At 43.8% G+C, this 19,192-nt stretch overlaps 1 protein-coding gene across 1 annotated transcript in view; it reads right to left on the bottom strand.

Moving 5' to 3' along the window:
* Tbx15 (T-box transcription factor 15) overlaps positions 1 to 19,192 on the bottom strand; it is a 102,339-nt gene that overhangs the window by 13,273 nt on the left and 69,874 nt on the right. Inside the window, exons 6-7 of the mRNA XM_038311886.1 lie at positions 15,942 to 16,006; positions 1,007 to 1,104 (exon numbers count right to left, since the gene is read on the bottom strand). Coding sequence (XP_038167814.1) covers positions 1,007 to 1,104; positions 15,942 to 16,006 — 163 coding nt within the window. The remainder of the gene's footprint in view (positions 1 to 1,006; positions 1,105 to 15,941; positions 16,007 to 19,192) is intronic.

The following is a 19,192-nucleotide window of genomic DNA, read 5'->3' as shown; positions in this document are numbered from 1 at the left end:
GCAGGAAAAAGGGAAAGGATAAAGGAAGGGAGGGAGGAAGGACAAGACGAAAGAAAGAACAAAGGATGGATGGAATAAAGGAAGGAAGGATGGAAGGAAGGAAGAGAAATGAAGGAAGGAAGGAAGGAAGGAAGGAAGGAAGGAAGGAAGGAAGGAAGGAAGGAAGGAAGGGAAGAAGGGAAGAAAAAAGGGAAGGAAGAGAGAGGAAAGCAGGAAAAAGGGAAAGGATAAAGGAAGGGAGGGAGGAAGGATAAGACAAAAGAAAGAACGAAGGATGGATGGAATAAAGGCAGGAAGGATGGAAGGAAGGAAGAGAAATGAAGGAAGGAAGGAAGGAAGGAAGGAAGGAAGGAAGGAAGGAAGGACAAGACAAAGGAAAAAACGAAGGATGGATGGAATAAAGGAAGGAAGGATGGAAGGAAGGAAGAGAAATGAAGGAAGGAAGGAAGGAAGGAAGAAAGGAAGGAAGGAAGGAAGGAAGGAAGGAAGGAAGGAAGGAAGGGAAGAAAGAAGGGAAGGAAGAGAGAGGAAAGCAGGAAAAAGGGAAAGGATAAAGGAAGGGAGGGAGGAAGGAAGGAAGGGCAGAACCATGTGTGGTGATTTTAATGAAGAATACTTCCAATAGATTCACTTCTCAGTCTTGCCCACAAGACATGCCTGCTCTTACTATTATGAACTCCAACCCTCTGAAACCATAAGGCAGGCAAACTCTTTCCTTCCTGAAGTTACTTTTGATCATGGTATGTTATCAACAGTAAAGAAAAGGAAATAGCACAGAAATCTATGGCTTTAGGAAGGAATTCTGAATACAAATGGCAGGCTGACTCTGGGCCCAACTCATTTGCTGGACGGGTGGTGCTTTGTTATTCACGAAGCTGTAAGTTTTCTTTGTTCCCAGAGAGTCCATGCAACTGCCGAGTTGGCTTAGGGCCAGCTGTGCCACGCTCAGTTCAGCTCCCCTCATCCCCTGTCCTCGGCAGAGCAGAGGCCTTGCCCAGAGCCTTACCTTGCTGCTTTTGCATGGTGGTGAAGTCCTCAAAAGTCAGGGTGCGTACAGGAGGTCTCCAGAATGCATACGTCTCCATAATGGCTTCGAGTCCAGTTCTGGAACAAGAACAGCCAGAAAATCAACTTGTGAGCAATCGCAAACAATCAGTGATAACTGAAGATGCAAGGGGAGTTGTGTGATAAGGGGCATACTACAGGCACCGGGAGACACACCACCAGGCTACATCAGTCTGGGAAAGTCCAAGGTCTGGATGGCGCTACGTTGCTGGAAGAAGAACAAAGGGAACTAATTCAGCTCATTCACAAGAAAGTCCTTAACCATGATGAAATGTAACTCCTATTTTCCTTCCGAAGAGGTCCAATGGGCATGATAATAAAGTGTATTTAAGGTCAAGGCTATCATGAGTACAGTTGAGCAAAGAGTAGCACCGACTGCTTCTCATGCCGCCACCATTACCTCACCGTGGCTGACACATCCTGCCCCAGAGCCAACTCCACATCCAGAGTGTGGAAGGCTCAATGAAGTTGTCAAGCTGCTGTGACTTCAAAGGTCCTCCTAAGTCAACAGGAGAGCGGGACAGCAGAAATAGGAGGAAGGAAACAAGTGCACTCAAGATTTTACTGTAGTGAGAAATATCCACCCGAAGGAAAAGAGAAAATAGACAACAGGCCAGAATAGTCCGTATCTCCAAATGTTTATCTTTATTTGTAACCTAATAATTAAATGGCTATTGGGAACCCTAAACTGTTAGATTTTAGAAAAGACCAAATATTTTTAAATTACATTTATGTAGAGCTTCTGGTTTAGTCACGTTGTACAACTGTGAAATGGACTGTATGCCTACTATTTCTTTATCATTCGAGTGCATCTTTAAATGAAGTATTGAAAGAACTGCCCTGGGGACTCCAGCATATTGTCATGATATGCAACATCCTCAAAACAGAGTGTAGTTTGGAGCTCTGCTAATAGCTTTGAGTGGCGCTTTTGAGTACTTACTACTTTGAAACTCTGTGTCAGGAAGTGGAGGTTGGGGGACAGTGAAGAAGAAGGGGGATCACAATGGCCTAGTTCTCTTTATGTGATGCCATCGCAACGTGCATGATGTGCCTCTCAGCAAATAGATCTTTCCTAATGAAGAAATTATGCTCTCTGTCCTGCTACCTAAGTAATCCACTTGCTCAGCTCTGTTATATGCTAAGAATAAAGTGAGAGGTTTTATTTTAAGTGAAAACAAATACCTTCTCCCTTTAACTGATGCTAATCCCTCCCCCCCTCCCCCGCCCCGGCATGGCATGCTTCTCAGAGGAGCCACTGATGCATGGACGGTCTCTCTGTGTTGGGAATTTTGCTTTCTGGGTAGGCTTTGCTTGCACATTTCTCTTTCTAAAGGCTTCCCTGGATCCTGGAGGCTTTAAATACACTGACGCTGGCAAACCAAACTCTGTATTTTAAGAAGAGGTTCACAGGAGAGAGCAGTGCATGGTGTTTATTAGCTGTTAATCTGCGAGAAGCAGGAGCAGACTTGATCTGTACCATCAGTCTACATTGGTGCTGAATACAGTTCGTGGGACTATTTGTGGAGAGAAAGAGCTCGGGCAATTAAGGGAGTTCAGAATAATAAGGGGATAGGCAGATAAAGCCATGTTGAGCCTGGGTGGATAGAAGAAATAGATAGGCCCAGCTTAGCTATGACTGCTTTGTCCTGGAATGTTGGCAGCCCACTAGAAGAGCCTAGGGTTCCCTTTAACGGCCCAGGAGGCTCACTGCAGATGGCAAGGGTTTGTTATTCCACCTTCCAGTGTATCTTTTCCAGGGACAAGTGGACAGCATGAGGACAAAAGCTATCTCAAGGACAAAGAACAATCCCTTCTCGTTTCATAATAACGTGGTAGGAAACTGGGAAGTTTCAGTAGTGTCACAGTATAATGGCAACACTGTATTTTTTAGTAAGTAGAAGTAGATTTAGTTTCTTTTTCATAATACTATTTCCAAATGCCATGCATGGAATGAACTATTTTGTTTGTGCAGTCAATTTTATACTATGCTATAATATAATGACTATGTGTCAATTACCAAATTTAACTTTTTAAAAAAAAAAAAAAAGTGATGGAATCATAGATTTTAAACACAGGAAGATTCGGAGACGTTGTGTATTCTGTCTCTTCTGGCATTTTCTTCAGTGGTTTCCAGCCTCTGTCGATGCGTTTCCTTGGGAAGACATTTTGAGTTTTTGTTCAATCTGTTATTAAGCTGCTTCTGACAGTGGGCTGAGATTTCTGGTGTGAATTCCGTCCTCTGGTGAAGTGATGAGAGAGTCTCATACATCGCTGACAAAGCTTCTGGCTTCCACACCCTCCTCTAGGAGACCTTCCTTGGCCTAAGAATCCAGCATGCCATCCACAGACACACCCGCGGCCATCCAGGGGTTCAGAGAGCAAGGGTTATTCTCATGGCAGAGAAGTAGGGATAGCATGTATAACTCCCCAAAAAGTAGTGACAAAAGATACCATTATTAGTCACACTTTATTATTGAACCATATCTTCCATAGATTTTTACTGTGTAGGAAAAATGTAAGCTAAGCTTTAGTATATACGCCCCTATATAGTGTGATAGAAATCTCAAGCATTTATGTTCCTTGATCTGTTTTAGGACTCTGAATATTTCCCTTTTTAGGAAAAGTAATTCTGGCCGGGCACTGGTGGCGCAAGCCTTTAATCCCAGCACTCGGGAGGCAGAGGCCGGCGGATCTCTTGAGTTCAAGGCCAGCCTGGTCTACAAGAGCTAGTTCCAGGACAGGCTCTAGAAACTACAGGGAAACCCTGTCTCGAAAAAACCAAAAAAGAAAAGAAAAGTAATTCTGTTTTTTGCTATATGCCTTATATTCTATTTGTCTCAAACTCTATCAGGCTTCACTGACTAGATCGATGTATTCAAAATCACTAGTAATGTATCTCAGAATTTAGTATGGGGCCATGGCACAATTTAGTAATCCACCTCTTTCTACAGCTCGCTTGTATGTACTTCAAGTGATTCAGACCCAGGGTTTTTCTTTGCTCAAGTGCCTAGCATAATGATTGCTGTATAGTATGTCTCAATTTGTATGCACTGAATTAGTAAACAGGTGTCATTATTTCATAATTTTACCAAGACTGACCATTTTCTCAATTGACACATGTTGGATTAACTAAGTAGAGGAACTAGTTCGTAAGTTTTAACTAGTAGCCATTCTTTTTTCCCGGTTTAAAATTTTTTATACCAACTTGGTATAAAAGGTAAAATCTCTGAAGGTAGAAAGAATTCTCTAGGGCCAAAGTTTGAGGCCTTTTTCTCTGTGTCTGACAGGACTTGTGTCTATTTAGGCCAAGGTCTCAGGAAGGTTTTCCTCTCCCTCTGGCTTCTTTTGTCCTAGACTTAGACTTTTTGACCTTCGATAGAGTCTGAGCGCCCTGACAGAGTTCAGGCACTTCTACACTTGTCTTCTCTAAGAGTCCTTGTCAATGACCCATGAAGGTCTTCAGCTGCTGGGTGACTACTCAGGGAGCATCTTGGGCTAGCGTTAGCTAGTGTGTGTTTGTGCACTGTTATCTTGCCCTAATTTTGTGAATTTTTATCTCTAAGCCTTACAAAACAGACTCATTATTTCATGCATGTGAAAAGCTGTGTTGGGTAGTGTTCAGTTAACACATTCCCCATGGTGGGCCTCTGTGGGCTGTGGCACAGCAGAGACCTGGCGTCATCTCTGTAGCTTCCTATCAGAAACAGCCAAATCGGCAATTGCTCCCTCTTGCTGCCTTTTCCCCGTTAGTCCAGTGACAGCAAAGGCCACATCTAAGCCCCCTTTCTTCAGTCTTTTGGCTGTAACTTCCTCTCTGGTTTCCAAGCTGATTCTCCTTCAACTTGGCCAAGCCAAAGGCTATGCTGAGGGAAGAAGAGGAAGGAGGCTGAGCTGGCCAAAGAGCTCCTTCACAAATGAATGTTGCCTCAAGATCAACTGATCTGGAATTGCAACCAGATTGGAAAGAAATACCCTCCCAATTGCATTTAAAGAAGCGAGGAAGAGAAACGTCTTTTGAAGTTCAGCAAACACCAGACAATTGTAATAATTATCATTAAAATATCTGTGATCATAGTTAGTAATAACTGGACACAGTTTTCACATTATCCTCGTTAAACCTGCTTATTTTCTCTTTATCTCTATTTTTTCTTAAGTTTAACATCTCCCTAAGCTGTGTGACGAGATTATTGTAAACAAGAGAGCGCATGCAATAGATTGAGATGGCTGTTGTTCCTCTCTCAACAGAAGGAAGTCTATGGCTAAAAGTATCCTAAGGTAGCAGGGATTTTGAAAGCCTAAAGGACTGTTCAGACTATAAAAAAGTCTTAGCTGATATAACAGCAAAACAGACATAGAGTTATTGCCCTTAAGGAGTGTCCTGTTCAGTAAAGAGAGGAAGAGAGAAAAAGCAACATGAAGGGCACCATTTTATAAACTGTCAGATACACTGCAGATATAAAAGAGGTGCTGGGAAGCCTTGAGCAAGAAGTATTTAATAGACCTGGGAAACTAGAGGAAGATTCCACAACCGGTCATCTAGTTAACCTAAATATTAAATGACCCTCTCAGCAATCTTCCACTCAGAACAAGAGGGGGCTTTTACAGCAGCGTCAACAATGTGTGCAAAGACTTAGCAGTGTGAAGAAGAAGGTATGTTCTGGGCACTTAACAAACATTCATGGTGTTATTAAAACTGTTTGTGTACAGAGGGGGGTGCGTAAAATGGACATTCAGTCCAAATCTAATTATATTATCTCAATGCTTTTAATCTAGTCTTGCTCCCTTGAGGATAGGTCAAAACTTCCACACTTCCCTCTCTCGCTACTTTGTAGAATCAGCTCTAACCTCCACTTATTTAAGACACTTTCTATTCAGATGTTCTAAAGGATCTCAAATCTGAATTCTACAATTTAAGGACAAACTTATCATGTGAAATTTGGTTTCTCAGTATACAACGGTTCTATCAACACAATGACGAAGCTGTCGTCAATAAGCCTCCTTCACTGGCTTTGGAAGAATGAGAAACCTATGGAAATGTAATCGACTGGAACTGAATGAAAATTGCTCATCACCTGGTGGTCCCGAGAGGTTCCGTTCCCACTGTCCTTCTTAGAGTTTGCATAAGCTTGTAATCGCAGTTCCTGGCATTTTCAATGTCTCAAGAGTAATAAAAAAAAATTGTAACAACACTAAACAGTTTAACTAAAGCAATAAGTTCCTTTGCATTTGACTGGAGTGATCTAGCTTTGTTATTATGCACACCACACAAGGGACAGGTGAACATTCTAGTGAAGAGCATAGACTCTAAATATACATTGCCTGGCTTCTGATTAAGGCACCTTTAGCCAAAACACTTTAACGTCTTCATGCCTCTGTCTCGCTAGTTTTAGGATAGAGAAGTCTGTATTATTTCACATGATTGTGACTTAATAAACACAGCCTGGCTGAAAACGAAACTTCTCAAGGCAAGTGAGAAAGTAAAACAAAGGCCACATCAACATTGCTCCACTTCGAGCAAAAGCAAGCCAGTCATTCTGCTCAAGTGGCAGCCTGGTCTAGCAGATACAGTCCGACTTCCCTGGCATTCCCAGTTCTGTCAGTCCCCTGGCTGGAGACAAAAGGAGGAAGGAGCTCCACGTTCCCTAATTTCACTTCTCATTTCCTCATCAGAAAACCAAAAGTGTGTCCCTCGAGCCCCTGGAGGCCTCATTATCTTGCCGATATCTCCGACGGCAATACACTCGCCATTAAAAAGACAGACGCCACGGTGTTCAATGACACCATCCTTGAGCAGGAGCCATAGATAATAAAACAGTTGCCAACATTCCCTGGCAAGTCCGTATGGCCAGGAGGACAATGGTGGAAACAGTTCATGACAAGGGAGGAGGAACACATAATAAGGCCGAGAAAAGTATTAAATCCCGGTGAAAAGGCTACACCATGAGCCGTGACAGGCAGCTAAGGCTCGGGTGAATAGGAGAAACACAACTGCCAACGGGAGGGTCTGCTGCCAGCAGCTAGAACAGGGCCAGTTACCTTGAACGACAGATGCAACCGTCCCTCTGAAGTCCAACACTGATTGCTTCCCTAGACCTGCTGAATGGCCGAAGTCCCCCACGCCAGGGATAACAAGAAAGTATGCAAAAATCTACAGGGGCCTGTAAGGCTGCCAGGAAAGAGCAGGATGAGGTTGGCTGGGAAACTACAGCCAATGGCTCTTGAGGGGACAAATGAAAACACAGCAATTGAGCATGAGGGGGACACTTGGGATATACTGACAGTTGAGAAAAGGCAAGTGGTCAGCTCATTGGCTCTAAGCTTGCTACTTGAGACTCATGAACAGCGGGGAGCCAGAAGTGGTTGGAGGCTTGGTTTCTGCTGCCTGCCCAGCTGGGCCTGCAGAGGACAGTGGAATCATTCTCTGGACACTGTGACAGGCTGGGTCTGCAAATCCTGAAGCCAGTAGCTCAAAATGCAGATTGCCATCGGTGTGAAGAGAAGCGCTGGGAGCGAACCTCAGCTCCGAGACAACAATGAAGACTGTGGACCTCAGCCAAAAGATGAACTAAGTACTACTATTAGTTTAGACTCTCAATCGATTAGCTGGAAATAACTATAAGATTGAATTCTAGAAAGTCAGTGGCATTTTTTCTTTTTAACTGTTAAACAGCCCTTTCTTCTGTTTAACTTAACAGATAGATAAAGGAGCAGACAAGACATGAGAGATCCAGGTATCAACTGGAATACATCTACTGGTCCCTTCCTCCCAACTCTCCAGGGAAAGCCATTTTAGACCAGCAAAGATGAGCCAGGCTGGGGTTACTGTATAGCTGACTTCTCTTTGTCTCTCCATTCGGTTAACTGGGAAATCCCTCCCTTTACACTCCTCTTTCTACTGAGCATTATGGGCCTGTAACAGAGAAAGGGTCCTGTCCAAAACAAGAAAATCATTCTTCACTCTATAGGCAGGGCCTTAGGACAGCAGGTGCTGAGAGGGCATTTTAGGAAAATCTTTACTCTTGGGTATGTTCTCTATCACTATTCAAGAATGATTTCTTCAGTGAAGAAGTGACTTCACTGAGCATCCTTTTAAACATGCAAGTCTATCCACTCTCCTGCTGCAATGCCTACTATCCCCTGAAATATCTAAAAAGGAACAAAATTTAAAAAGATTTCTACCAAGTAACTCAGAGAAATCATATTGCTGGCTCAGAACATCCGGAGAGCAGAGACAGATCCAGAAGTCCTCTTGCACCCCATCTCTTTCTGCAGGTCCTATGAGGGACAATCTGCTAAAGAAACTACTTTCATGTGTAAATCGGCCTCTGTGACACGTGACCCCTCTCCGACTACTCCTGAGTTTGAAATTAATGTGCCCTGACTCAAACTTCCAATGATGAACTCCACAGAGAAGAACATATCCTCCTAAAATACTACGCATCTCCAAGAGCTACAGAAGGGTCAGTCTACCTGGGACCTGGCATGGGATCATCAGCAGTAACTTCTAGAGTGCCATACCAGCTAGACATAGATGGAGGAAATGACGAGGCTTTCAGTTGCCATCCATACAATGGACCTGGTGGTAAAGATCAAATCCAAGGTCAAAGACAGAATGAAGGGTATTCGTGGAGCACCCAGTCTGTCACCATCTAGTACTTTTGAGAAAACTGTATAAAAGGAGTTCTCACTCCCCAGGTGGATCCTAATTTTAATCTTCTCTTTTTTTATTAATGTTTTGTTTCTGAGGAAGCCTCTGGGAATTCCATAGAATTCACCAAGCAGACTTGGGCCTTTTGTAAAGTCTGGGCAGCCACTTCTAAGAGCAATCAGATGGGATTTGAAAGACCCACACAGAGTTCTCTTCCTCTATTTCCTTGACTTCTCCAAACAAGCAGCATCTGAACAGCTGTCTTTCCCTGTAGCTGAGCAATGAGGGCTCCCAAGGGCAGATGTGTATCCCAAGTCTACTTCTGGGGGGTGAGACAGCAAAGGTGCCGCCTCTCCTCAGCCTCATGACCCTTTCCTTGCCTTTGCTTCATGCTTCCCCAAGGCATATTTCACTTCTCAGATGACTACCAAACCAAACTTCGTTCTGCCTTAATTCTGCCTCTGGAAACTCCTCCTTGTCTAAGACTTGCAGACACTGAAATTCTGTGAGTGTCTTTTCCATGGATATAAGAAACACATGGATAGGGATTAGGCAGATCCTATGTCCCCTGGATGTGTGTGTGTGTGTCTAAGCAATGATGTGGTCAAATCGGAGTCTATCAGAAGTAAACAGGCTCAGACATGTATCTTAATTGCCCTTAGCTTTTTTAACTAGTCACATACTCTTTGTTCCCTCTCTTTCAGCATCTAAACCAAGGCCATGGCTTCTGGTCTCCTTAATTTGCCACCTGTTGGAATGAGGCTTTCTTAGGTTCCTTTTTCAGTGTATCTCCCACTCACCAATACTGTTCTGTAGCCAATTTCTATTTCATTCTATACTCCTGGCACCGTGAGGGAAGGAATACCTAAGAGAATAAACTTGAAAAAAATTACAGGTCTGGATTCTTGACTCAGTCAAGAGAAAGACACAGGATCCTAGCACAGTGGAGATCAAAATACCAATTTCATGGCTGATAAAATTGTCTGCAGATCATGGCATAAGTGTAGGGCTGAAGGAAGCGTTCAGGACTCCTCTGGAAGGTGCTGACTCACAATTCTACAGGCCTCCTCTGCTAGATGTGCCACACAAGAAGCCTGAGATACGCACTCTGCATACAGGTAGGTTCTTGGGGTGGGGGGGCCTCCTTTAGAGCCCAGCCATTAGATCAGCCCCTGGTTCTTCTGAGAAGCAGAAGAACAGGACAGTTCTAGGAGCCAGGAGCCCTTCTTTCCAGAGAGTTCTTTTCTTAAGAAGGTAAGGAATAGCCGCTGGAGTGCTCCATCATTGCTCCGTACCCGTCTGTATATTTCAGAAGAAGCCTATCATCAGGGTCACACTCTTCTGGGACTCGGTGTGAGAGTCTCACAGGCTGGGAGGCACTGCCAGAGGTATCAGTGGAGAGTGAAGTGGGTGGTTGCATCCTCCCCATCTTTCCTCTCCTCCCTTCTCCAGCCTCTGGACTGTGCTGGGACGGATTGAGATCAACAAACCTGAACGTGTTTTGGTTTGAGGTTTGGCAAACTCTGTGACTCCAAAGTATTCCACAAATGTTTTGTGTTCTGCGAAACCAAAAACATTGGCCAAGCACTTTCCCCTCTAATTTTTAAGCCCATGTGTTTTTAAAGGAAATGTAATCCGTATGTTTTAGCAACATTTATATGCAGCTCATCAAGCCCTGCTCCTCCGCATGAGTCATTTGATGTCTAAAATGCATGGGGAAAGCAGGCGTTGAGAAGAACTGTGTTAGCCTGAGAAAGGCCACAGCTGGGATGCTGCTCAGAAGGTGGTACCCTGGTCCTGATGCTAGCGCAGAACCACCAGGTTCTCCATGTTCTCGCCCATCCATCCTTTCCATCTTCATAATGACATCAAAAGTCCTCACCTATATCAGATCCAGCAGTCAACTAGTGAGAACCAAATCACTAGGCAGCTAATGATAGAATTGGGTAATTTTGAATTTCTGAAAGAGGAAAAAACATTCAAAACTTTTATAATTGCCTTAACAAGTCTATTGTAATGTAGTTTCCCAGAGTGCTAGAGAAAAAAGCCACACATCCTTGTCCCATTGTCAGACACCAAGGATGCATCCTCGCTTCACCTGTCAGAAAGGTTAGGCTTGGTTTTGTGTCCCAAATCCGTGTTTCTAGGGCAGATGAAGTAGATGGTGAAGCTGTGAGCAGTAGTCTACAAACACAGGCTAAGAATGCACAGGTGGCTTTATCTGAGACCGAAACAGTTCTGGGTAGTTGAATGATGTTTTTAGAGGAAGGACTCTGCTCTCAGTATCTGTTGAAGGTGAGTTAAGGCAAGGAGAGCATGCTAGCTAGCATCATAGCATGGGATGCCCAGCTCTGAAGCCAGCCAGACGCAGCTGCTCACCAGCACCTCAGCTTTTGCTCCGGGGTGGTGGAAAAGCTGCTTTCCTCCTGCAGGCCTCAAACCTTTTGAAGATGCAAGCTTGAAAATCAGAGAAAAATGAAGGATGAGCCTTTACATGGTAAGTGTTCCTTTGTAGTGAACCGAAACAGTTACTAATGGTCCTTAAAGTAACCTCCGGGGGTGGGGTTAAATTTTTTTTAATTGACACATGGTGTATAGGTGTTTATGTGTTGCGGTCTGATATCTCAGCATGGGCGCACAATATGCAATAGTCAGATCAGGGCAAGATTTCATTCTCCTTACACATTTCATTTCATTCGATCAGGAAGTTTTGACCTGTTCTAGATCTTTATAAAAAATACGATAAACTGTGAGCTTCAGTTATCCTAAAATGCTGCGGCATATTAGAACTTATTCTCTTCTGTATTTCGGTATTTACCATCCTGCTTTTCCTGTCCCTCCTCACTCTCTGCATCTAACTTCCAGTAGTAACTGCTCTGCTTCTCAGTCCTACAAAACTCAACCAGTTTAAGTTCTGCATATGTAACATGCCACTTGGATTTTTGTGATGGTTTATTTCACTTAATTTTCTTCAGTCCCATTGATTCACAAATGACAGGACTCCATTACCCTTTTTTTGTTTTTTAAACGTGGCTTGCAGGCTTTGTATGACAAAAAAAAAGAAAGAATTTTCACACTATAAGAAATAAATTAAGCATTGAGATGGGAGATGGGCTAATGCCCGACTTCAGAGCTGTGCACTATGGTGCTCGCCGTCTGTCCTTGATTTACCCCTAATTCCACTTTGAAGGAGTCTTACAGAGAAGAGGAACCCAGCAAGCATGACAGAAAAATAAGTATATTCCTAAGCAGCACAACATTCTCTAGTCTCCTGGGGGACCTTCCCTCAGGACTTCAGCTAAGAGGGTCTCAAAACTCCCTGGCCGGTGAAAATCCTTCCATATTTGGCAGTTCTCGTCTCTGTGTGGAAGTGGACTCCACTTCCTGAAGCGTAGGTCCAGTGTTGGTCAGCACAGCTACTTTGTCACCCCTGGGCACCTTCCATCCTATGCTGCCGAGACATAGTTACAAACATGTAGGCCCATATTTCGGTATGGCACAAGAGCCATAGGCCCGGCCTGAGGTGGTCACGTAGTTTTGCAGACAAGCTGTCTCAGCCTAACAACAGCCTGGATGTGCTGCTCCTATTTTCTTTTGTTATTAATGTAGATCACCTGAGGAGAGGTGTTGGCTGAAGCTGATCAGGATGTTTGGTGCTCCTTCCTTTCGTAATTTGGAGGATGTCTTATAGAGATGCTAATTCATGGCCTAAGTGACAGCTAGCATACTTGCAAACAGGTAGATGCAGACGTGACAAAAGGCCATTCACCTGGTTACCTAGGAGACAGCCTAATGTATTTTCCCACTCAATTGATGGGATAATATATAAACTGTTTGGAGAATAAACGAGAGATCTTGCCCTTCAAGGATGACCTTGCAAGCTGTGTCTGATTATTCCTCGCAACTCCGTTCCAGTCTAGTTAGGGAAAGTAGTTATCTATGTTGGAGCTCACACGGGCTTCGACACAAACAGGGCCTCGCTCTGGAGCCACAGGTGTCCTCAATAGTCAAACATAACAAACACATATTTCTCTTTACATCTTCTGCAACCCCCCTTCCTGATTCATAGCATTTTGTCGTCGACACTAACCCCAGCCACCCTCTAGAAACAGCTTCGACTCCCTCTCGACCCGACTACATGAAAATTGGCATATTTTTCTTGATTTCTTTGAAACATGGCATGAACATTCCAGACAGCAATCTCCAGGGGTGCATGCCTTCTACTGTAGCTTGCAAGAGTAGGGTGGCTATCAAGAGGAGGCACTGGCTGAAAAATTAAAGTCAAGTTTAGTAAAGTAACTTGACCAAATCCTCCAGATTGCAAGGGCTCCCCTGGAAGACAAAGGAAGGAAAAGGAGAGCAGTACATTAAGCATCTGTAAGAAAATAAACAAATGCTAAACATTACTAGAGACCACCCTCCTCCAAAAGGAAGGAAGCGCGGAATAAATGCCATGGGTGTGTCTGGCCCTGAAGACATATATTTGGGTATAGAACAGAAATTCTTACCCTGGGAGATAATTTTTTCTAAAACTAAAAAGAGCACGACATGCTTATTTTTCAAATGTACAGCTGCTCATGTATGGTGTCACACTTACATACTAGGAGCCTGCAGAACCCTGAAACGCCATCCATGGACTCCAAGCTCCAGGTTTCAAATACCCTTACCATACACAGCCTACCTAGCCTGAGCCTAATGTCACTTTTTAACACTCTGCCATTAACTCGGTCTTCAAGAAGCTCAAAGTGCAGAGTCTTAGGAATGAAGAAAAGGAAGAGGCTTTTGTGACCTGGGCTATGAGTTAATGGTGGGGACATCTGAGATAGAATGAATGTCCGTTTGTTCTTTTCGGGCGACGCTTTGAAGATGAAGGCCTTTGTAAAACGGAAAATCACTTGACCAGGAGCCACTTGTTCACGGGTTCTAGAGTGCTTTCCCATTGACTGTGGCCTAGAACACATTGCTTAATGTTGTCTTCTAAAAACGGGAAGACTGTCTGAATTTTACATTACTCAACGGGTGTGACCTTATGGAGTTTGAGACAAACAAATTCTACGGGAACCTAAATGGCTGATGAACATAAACTAAGAGTTTAGTAAAGAAGCGCTTCTATAAAGCACTTAATGGGGGAAAAGATCACCAGAGGTGGTTTGAGACATATGTCTATGGCATCGTGAGGTATTGCTTGGTGAAGGCACAGTCAGCGAATGTCGTGATGCAGTTCGGTCATCATGTATACATTATAGGATGGCCCTGCACAGATCTAGACATATACGCTCTCCACACCTTTCCTGTAAGGTAGACACCATCACACATGGGGTCTGTTCACGCCGCGGTGCCTGATTAGATGATGCATCCCATATTTCATGGAGTCGTTCTAAATATAAATTGTTGGTGTATCCAAAAGCTGCTGGAGAGAGAATACCAAAGATAATTCCTGACAATCTGCTGGCCAGATGTAAAGCCATCCTTGCAGATTATTAAAGAAGTCTGGTCCTGATGAAAGTCAATCGCGTTGCAATGCCTGCGCTACACCAGACAGACGCGTCACACTCGCTCAGCCTGCATTGTGGGTATCTGATGAATTTGCCTAATTGGAGACTGTGGATATGTCTGGTTCCCCTAGCCATCTCAGATGTCTCCTAATTTTTCATAGATGACAGATTTGTATTTTATGTAGGAAATCATTTAGAGAGAAGAAAGCATTATCAGTCAGAAAACCAGAACAGTCTCTAAGGCATTTGACAACAGGACACAATGATACTGCGAACATCTGCAACTCCTGGAACTGATGGCATGGGTCATAAGGAAAGGTGGCATTCCCCTTCATCACTGGAAACGTCCCTTTTCTGTAACAGATGGAGACTATCATGGAAAACCACACTGACCAAAACACAGAGTTGTGAGACCAAGTTCCAGCTGATACATATACAACCCAACTCCTACATCCAAGGCTCAGGCGTCAGCTTGGAAAAGGGACTGAAAGATTCTAAGAGCCAGAGGAACAGGAAATTTGCTGTGAGAGCATTTCTCCTAGAGATATCAAAGAAGCGACATGCATGAAGTCTCACCAATGTAGCTACCTAAACATGACCTGAAGAAGGATGACACAAATAGGCATGCTAATGGGGAAGAACGGATGCTCACAGCCCTGAATCAAGAACCACAGGCCAGGGGGCTGGAGAGATGGCTCAGTGGTTAAGAGCGCTGCCTGCTCTTCCAAAGGTCCTGAGTTCAATTCCCAGCAACCACATGGTGGCTTACAACCATCTGTAATAGGGTCTGGTGCCCTCTTCTGGCCTGCAGGCACATACACAGACAGAATATTGTATACATAATAAATAAATAAATATTAAAAAAAAAGAAGAAGAACCACAGGCCAATGGCAAATGCAGAGAGAGGGAGATATAGTCCTCCTGCAGAGAGGAGCACATCACTCAGCTACCCAGTATCACAGGGCCAGCATGGAAACATCCATACACATAACATTAGACAGACTGTATCCTCAGCAATGAAACACACACACAAACACACGTGCACGTGTGTGTGCATGCATGCCCATGCAACAACAATTGAAGAGAAGAACGAATTTTAGAGAGAGCAAGGGGAGAGTGCATGGGAGGACTTGGAGGATGGAAAAGAATAAGAGGAAATGATATAGTTATCTCAGAAAAATAGAAAAAGGATTTTTACAAAAGGAACAAAAGAAAGAAACACTCCCCCTTAATAAAGCCAAAAGTGTACATGACCCGGGGGAGTATTTCCTAGGGATAAAATGATTACATTTGTTTTCACAAAGTTCAACTCACAAAGGTAGTAATTTTCTGGAATATTTTATTTTTCAGAAATGTGAAGTACCTGAGACACCACTGCAGCCAATACGGCAACCTTCAGGGACCAGAAAAATATACCAGTCCATCAATAACAATAAGTGATCATGTGACTTGCTTTCCGTGGACTGAATCACACAGTACAAGGTAGGAGGTAAAATAACATGAAGGATTGGTTATGGAAATTTAGGTTGTGTAAGAAAAAAATTGGGAGACGTGTGTTTTGTGGGAGCAGAGTTGGGGATTCTTGAGTTAAGTCACCAATTTCTTGTACCCTGAGTCAACATGGCTGCAGAGTATACAAACCCTCTCTGGAGCCAAGGGCCACCAATGAGATAAGGGAAAAGGAATTCTGAAAAGAAAAGAAGCTTGTGAGTCCCCTGTCCTGCTGGTCTTACCTGTTTCTTCCAGAATCTCTGAATCCTTTAGCAAAGGGATTTCGGTCGATTTTTAATCTGGTGATCTGGAAATAAACAGATAAATATCAATTGTTTTGTAATTAACCAATTTCCTTTTGTGTTGCTCCTAGCCAATTAGCAAAAACTCACTCTATTAATAACATCTGTTGTTTTCATTTCGTTTCCTTTTCGTTAGAGATTTAAATTTCAGTTTGACATAGGGCTTGGGCCTGGCACCCAGATGTGTGACTCGCTTCTTTCTGACAACCAAGACTTGCCCTCTGCGTGACTGGGATCTCACTCCTACTCCCGGTCCTTCTCCTGAACTAATGATAAACACTGTGTGTGTACGGACGCAGGGAAAGGGAATGACTGACGGCGAGGCCCGTTGCTGGTGACATGCAGGAGGCACTTCAGGCGCACTTGTTGGACAGATACTGTGCAAGGGAACAAGTGATGGAGAGATGGTTACATGGATTGACTCAGTCCCGCAAACAACCCACAGTCAGCCTCAGCCTGAGGGAGCCAAATAATTGGCTGCATTTCCCACGTAACCTAACGTGTGCCTTTCCTGCCACCAGAAATTGCACATTTAATGACCTAAAATGTTCGTAGAAACGATGCAAAAAGCACCTCGGTTCTTACCCAAAGTAGGGAGCCTCCTCAAATATGAAACTGCACCTCATTCGGTCTGCAAGACTCATCAACTCATCAGCAAATGAGCAAAAGCCAGCACACACACACACAGACACACACGTGTGCCACCCTCTCGGCCAGGTCCTCAGAATCCTCCTATTAGTACATCAGAGCCCATTGATTCCTCTCTTAGTCCCAGTAAACCCTGACACGGTTAGACATATCTTCCTAATACTTCTAGACTAAAAAAAGCCTGAACAACATATTCCATATGAGCGCTAGTGTTTCTGCTTTCAGTCTTGGCCACGGGAGGCATTTCTGATACCTTTATGTCTGAACCAGATGTAAATGACTTGCTCTACCTAAGACACAGACACTCAGGCTTCCAGAAGCCAGCAAGCCTTATGTCCCATGTTAAAAATTAAATTATACACATTCTTCAAGACCTGGCTCTCTAAGATAAAGATACAGAGCCTCTCGCAACTTCTTGATTCCTCCTAGATCTCAGACTAATTCAAAATTTTGAAATTTCAGGTTAATTTGAAAACACTTTATGAAATTACTTCTCCCATATCTCATTGGGGGTCCTAGGCTCCTGATTCCCAGAGAGTCCTTGGTCCCATACTCTGCAACCACACTGATTCGCAGAAAGAGAAATGGGTAATTTAGTCAGGACTCCCCAAAAGGCACATCTTCCGAATTCTTTATTACACAACCTGAAGGCTAGAGAGCTCAAAAGAATGGAAGAGACTCTGAAAAGCCAGTCTAGAAATATGGAAATCTTGTCCGTTAAAGGCAGACTCCGATTGCTGCTAACTGCAAGCACATTCTCACGAAGACAAGGAAAGTCCTTTCCTACGCCTTCTTCCTTCTCACCTCGTCAGAGAGGAGTTTCCCACAGCCGCAGACTTTAAAATGTCTTTAAAATGCAATGTGAGATTCTCACAAACAGACTCTGACTTGAAAGCGCCAAGCTGGCTTCCAGGTTAGTTTGTTCCCTAAACATTCCTTGCCTCGAGAATGGTGCACTAATAATGTAGCAAAGGCAATTTTACATCTATTTTATAGACAAGAGCAGGAGCCTAGAGGTTCGCCTTTCTGAAGTCCAGTGTCTGCCATGTGAATACTGTATTGAATTTAAAGAGTGCCACTGCTTCTCTGTGGCTGACTTAAAATCGGCTTTCTTCCCCCATAACCCACCGCAATAAACCACACGCCATATTTTCTTTTCAAGTTGAGGTTATAATATTTTATTTTCTCTTTCAAGTTGGCTTATCCTGTCCAACTCATTTATGATAGTGGTTTCTGATATACAATCGCACTGCCGTGTTTGGGGTACCTCCACAGACCCCTGTAAATATAACGACATTCTAGTTCATGGCCTGGGAGAAAGAGTTGAAAATCTGATTCCCACAGCTGAGTGTAGCCAAGGCGAAAGGATCTGTATGGAAATTTAATAGAAAGGGGCCAAAGACGTTGGGGGAAAATGGCACTCCTGTTCTTGTTCCAACAATTTTAATGAGAAGTTTAGAGAGATTTATGAAGAGTGTGGTTGTGACGGTTGCTATTTATCAAATATCTTTTGTGCACTAAAGGTGACAGGTGACACCGGCGACAGTTTGGCGAGTAGTCAGTAGACGGCTGTGCTGCCTCTTTGCTCTCAAAGAAACTTATAATCCAGAAGAACAAAGGGCAGATATGCACAGTGGTAACAACATAAAAACAGATCATGATTAGATCCACAGCAAATTAACCTAAAAATTCTGAAGACTCAGCAAGCTGAAAGACTCCGAGATTTCACCGTAGAGGTAATAGAAGAGCCACCTTGAAGAATATGAACAATTTCATTTTTAAAATTGGTCACAAAGTCCACTGCCCCCTGGAGGACGAGGATGAGCACAAGGTGAATATTCATGAAGAACTTGGAGTCCTCTCTTCCTCGTCCATCAAAGGAGCCAGAGGATAAGTAAACAGTCGGATTGCCTGTGCCTGTTATCCCATTCAGACTGAAACCTAGAGGGTGTTGGTGGAGACTCAGAGAGGCTGGCAGGGTTCATGCTGTATGTATGTATGTATGTATGTATGTGGAGGTGCCTAACAATGACCCAGACATGCTGCAAACTCGGGGCTTAAACAGAATATTTGCGTGAGTCTTGGTGGAAAGCTGGACCAAGAAAGAAACCCAAGAGGCAAGAAAACAAGGTTTCACTTCAGCATTGTTGTCAAAGAGTGTCAATACCAGGGACCGGGCAACAGCCCTGGCAGCTGCTTCAGGACTGCAGTGAGCCCAGAGATGGTAAAGGAACCCACAAGCAGCCATGAAGATATGGAAATCTCTCACTTCCACCCACGTGCACCATACAACCAGAGGCCGGAAGTCCTCTGGGGGAAGAGGAAACTAACCTGTGCACACAAATCAAATCAAGGTATGATAAGAGATATAAACTTAAAATAGAAATGCAGAAAGGCAAAAGCATGTGTCCCTACCCTACTCCATTACAGATGAGGTCCTTTTAGGGAAAACAGCTACACAAAATTTATATACACACATACACAGAGAGGGGGGGGGAAGGGAGGGAGGGAGAGAGAGAGAATGCAGAGAGGAATAAGAGAAC

The sequence above is a fragment of the Arvicola amphibius genome, chromosome 14, assembly GCF_903992535.2.
Source record: "Arvicola amphibius chromosome 14, mArvAmp1.2, whole genome shotgun sequence".
Taxonomy (NCBI): Eukaryota; Metazoa; Chordata; class Mammalia; order Rodentia; family Cricetidae; genus Arvicola; species Arvicola amphibius.
This window is presented reverse-complemented; position numbering and strand designations above follow the sequence as displayed.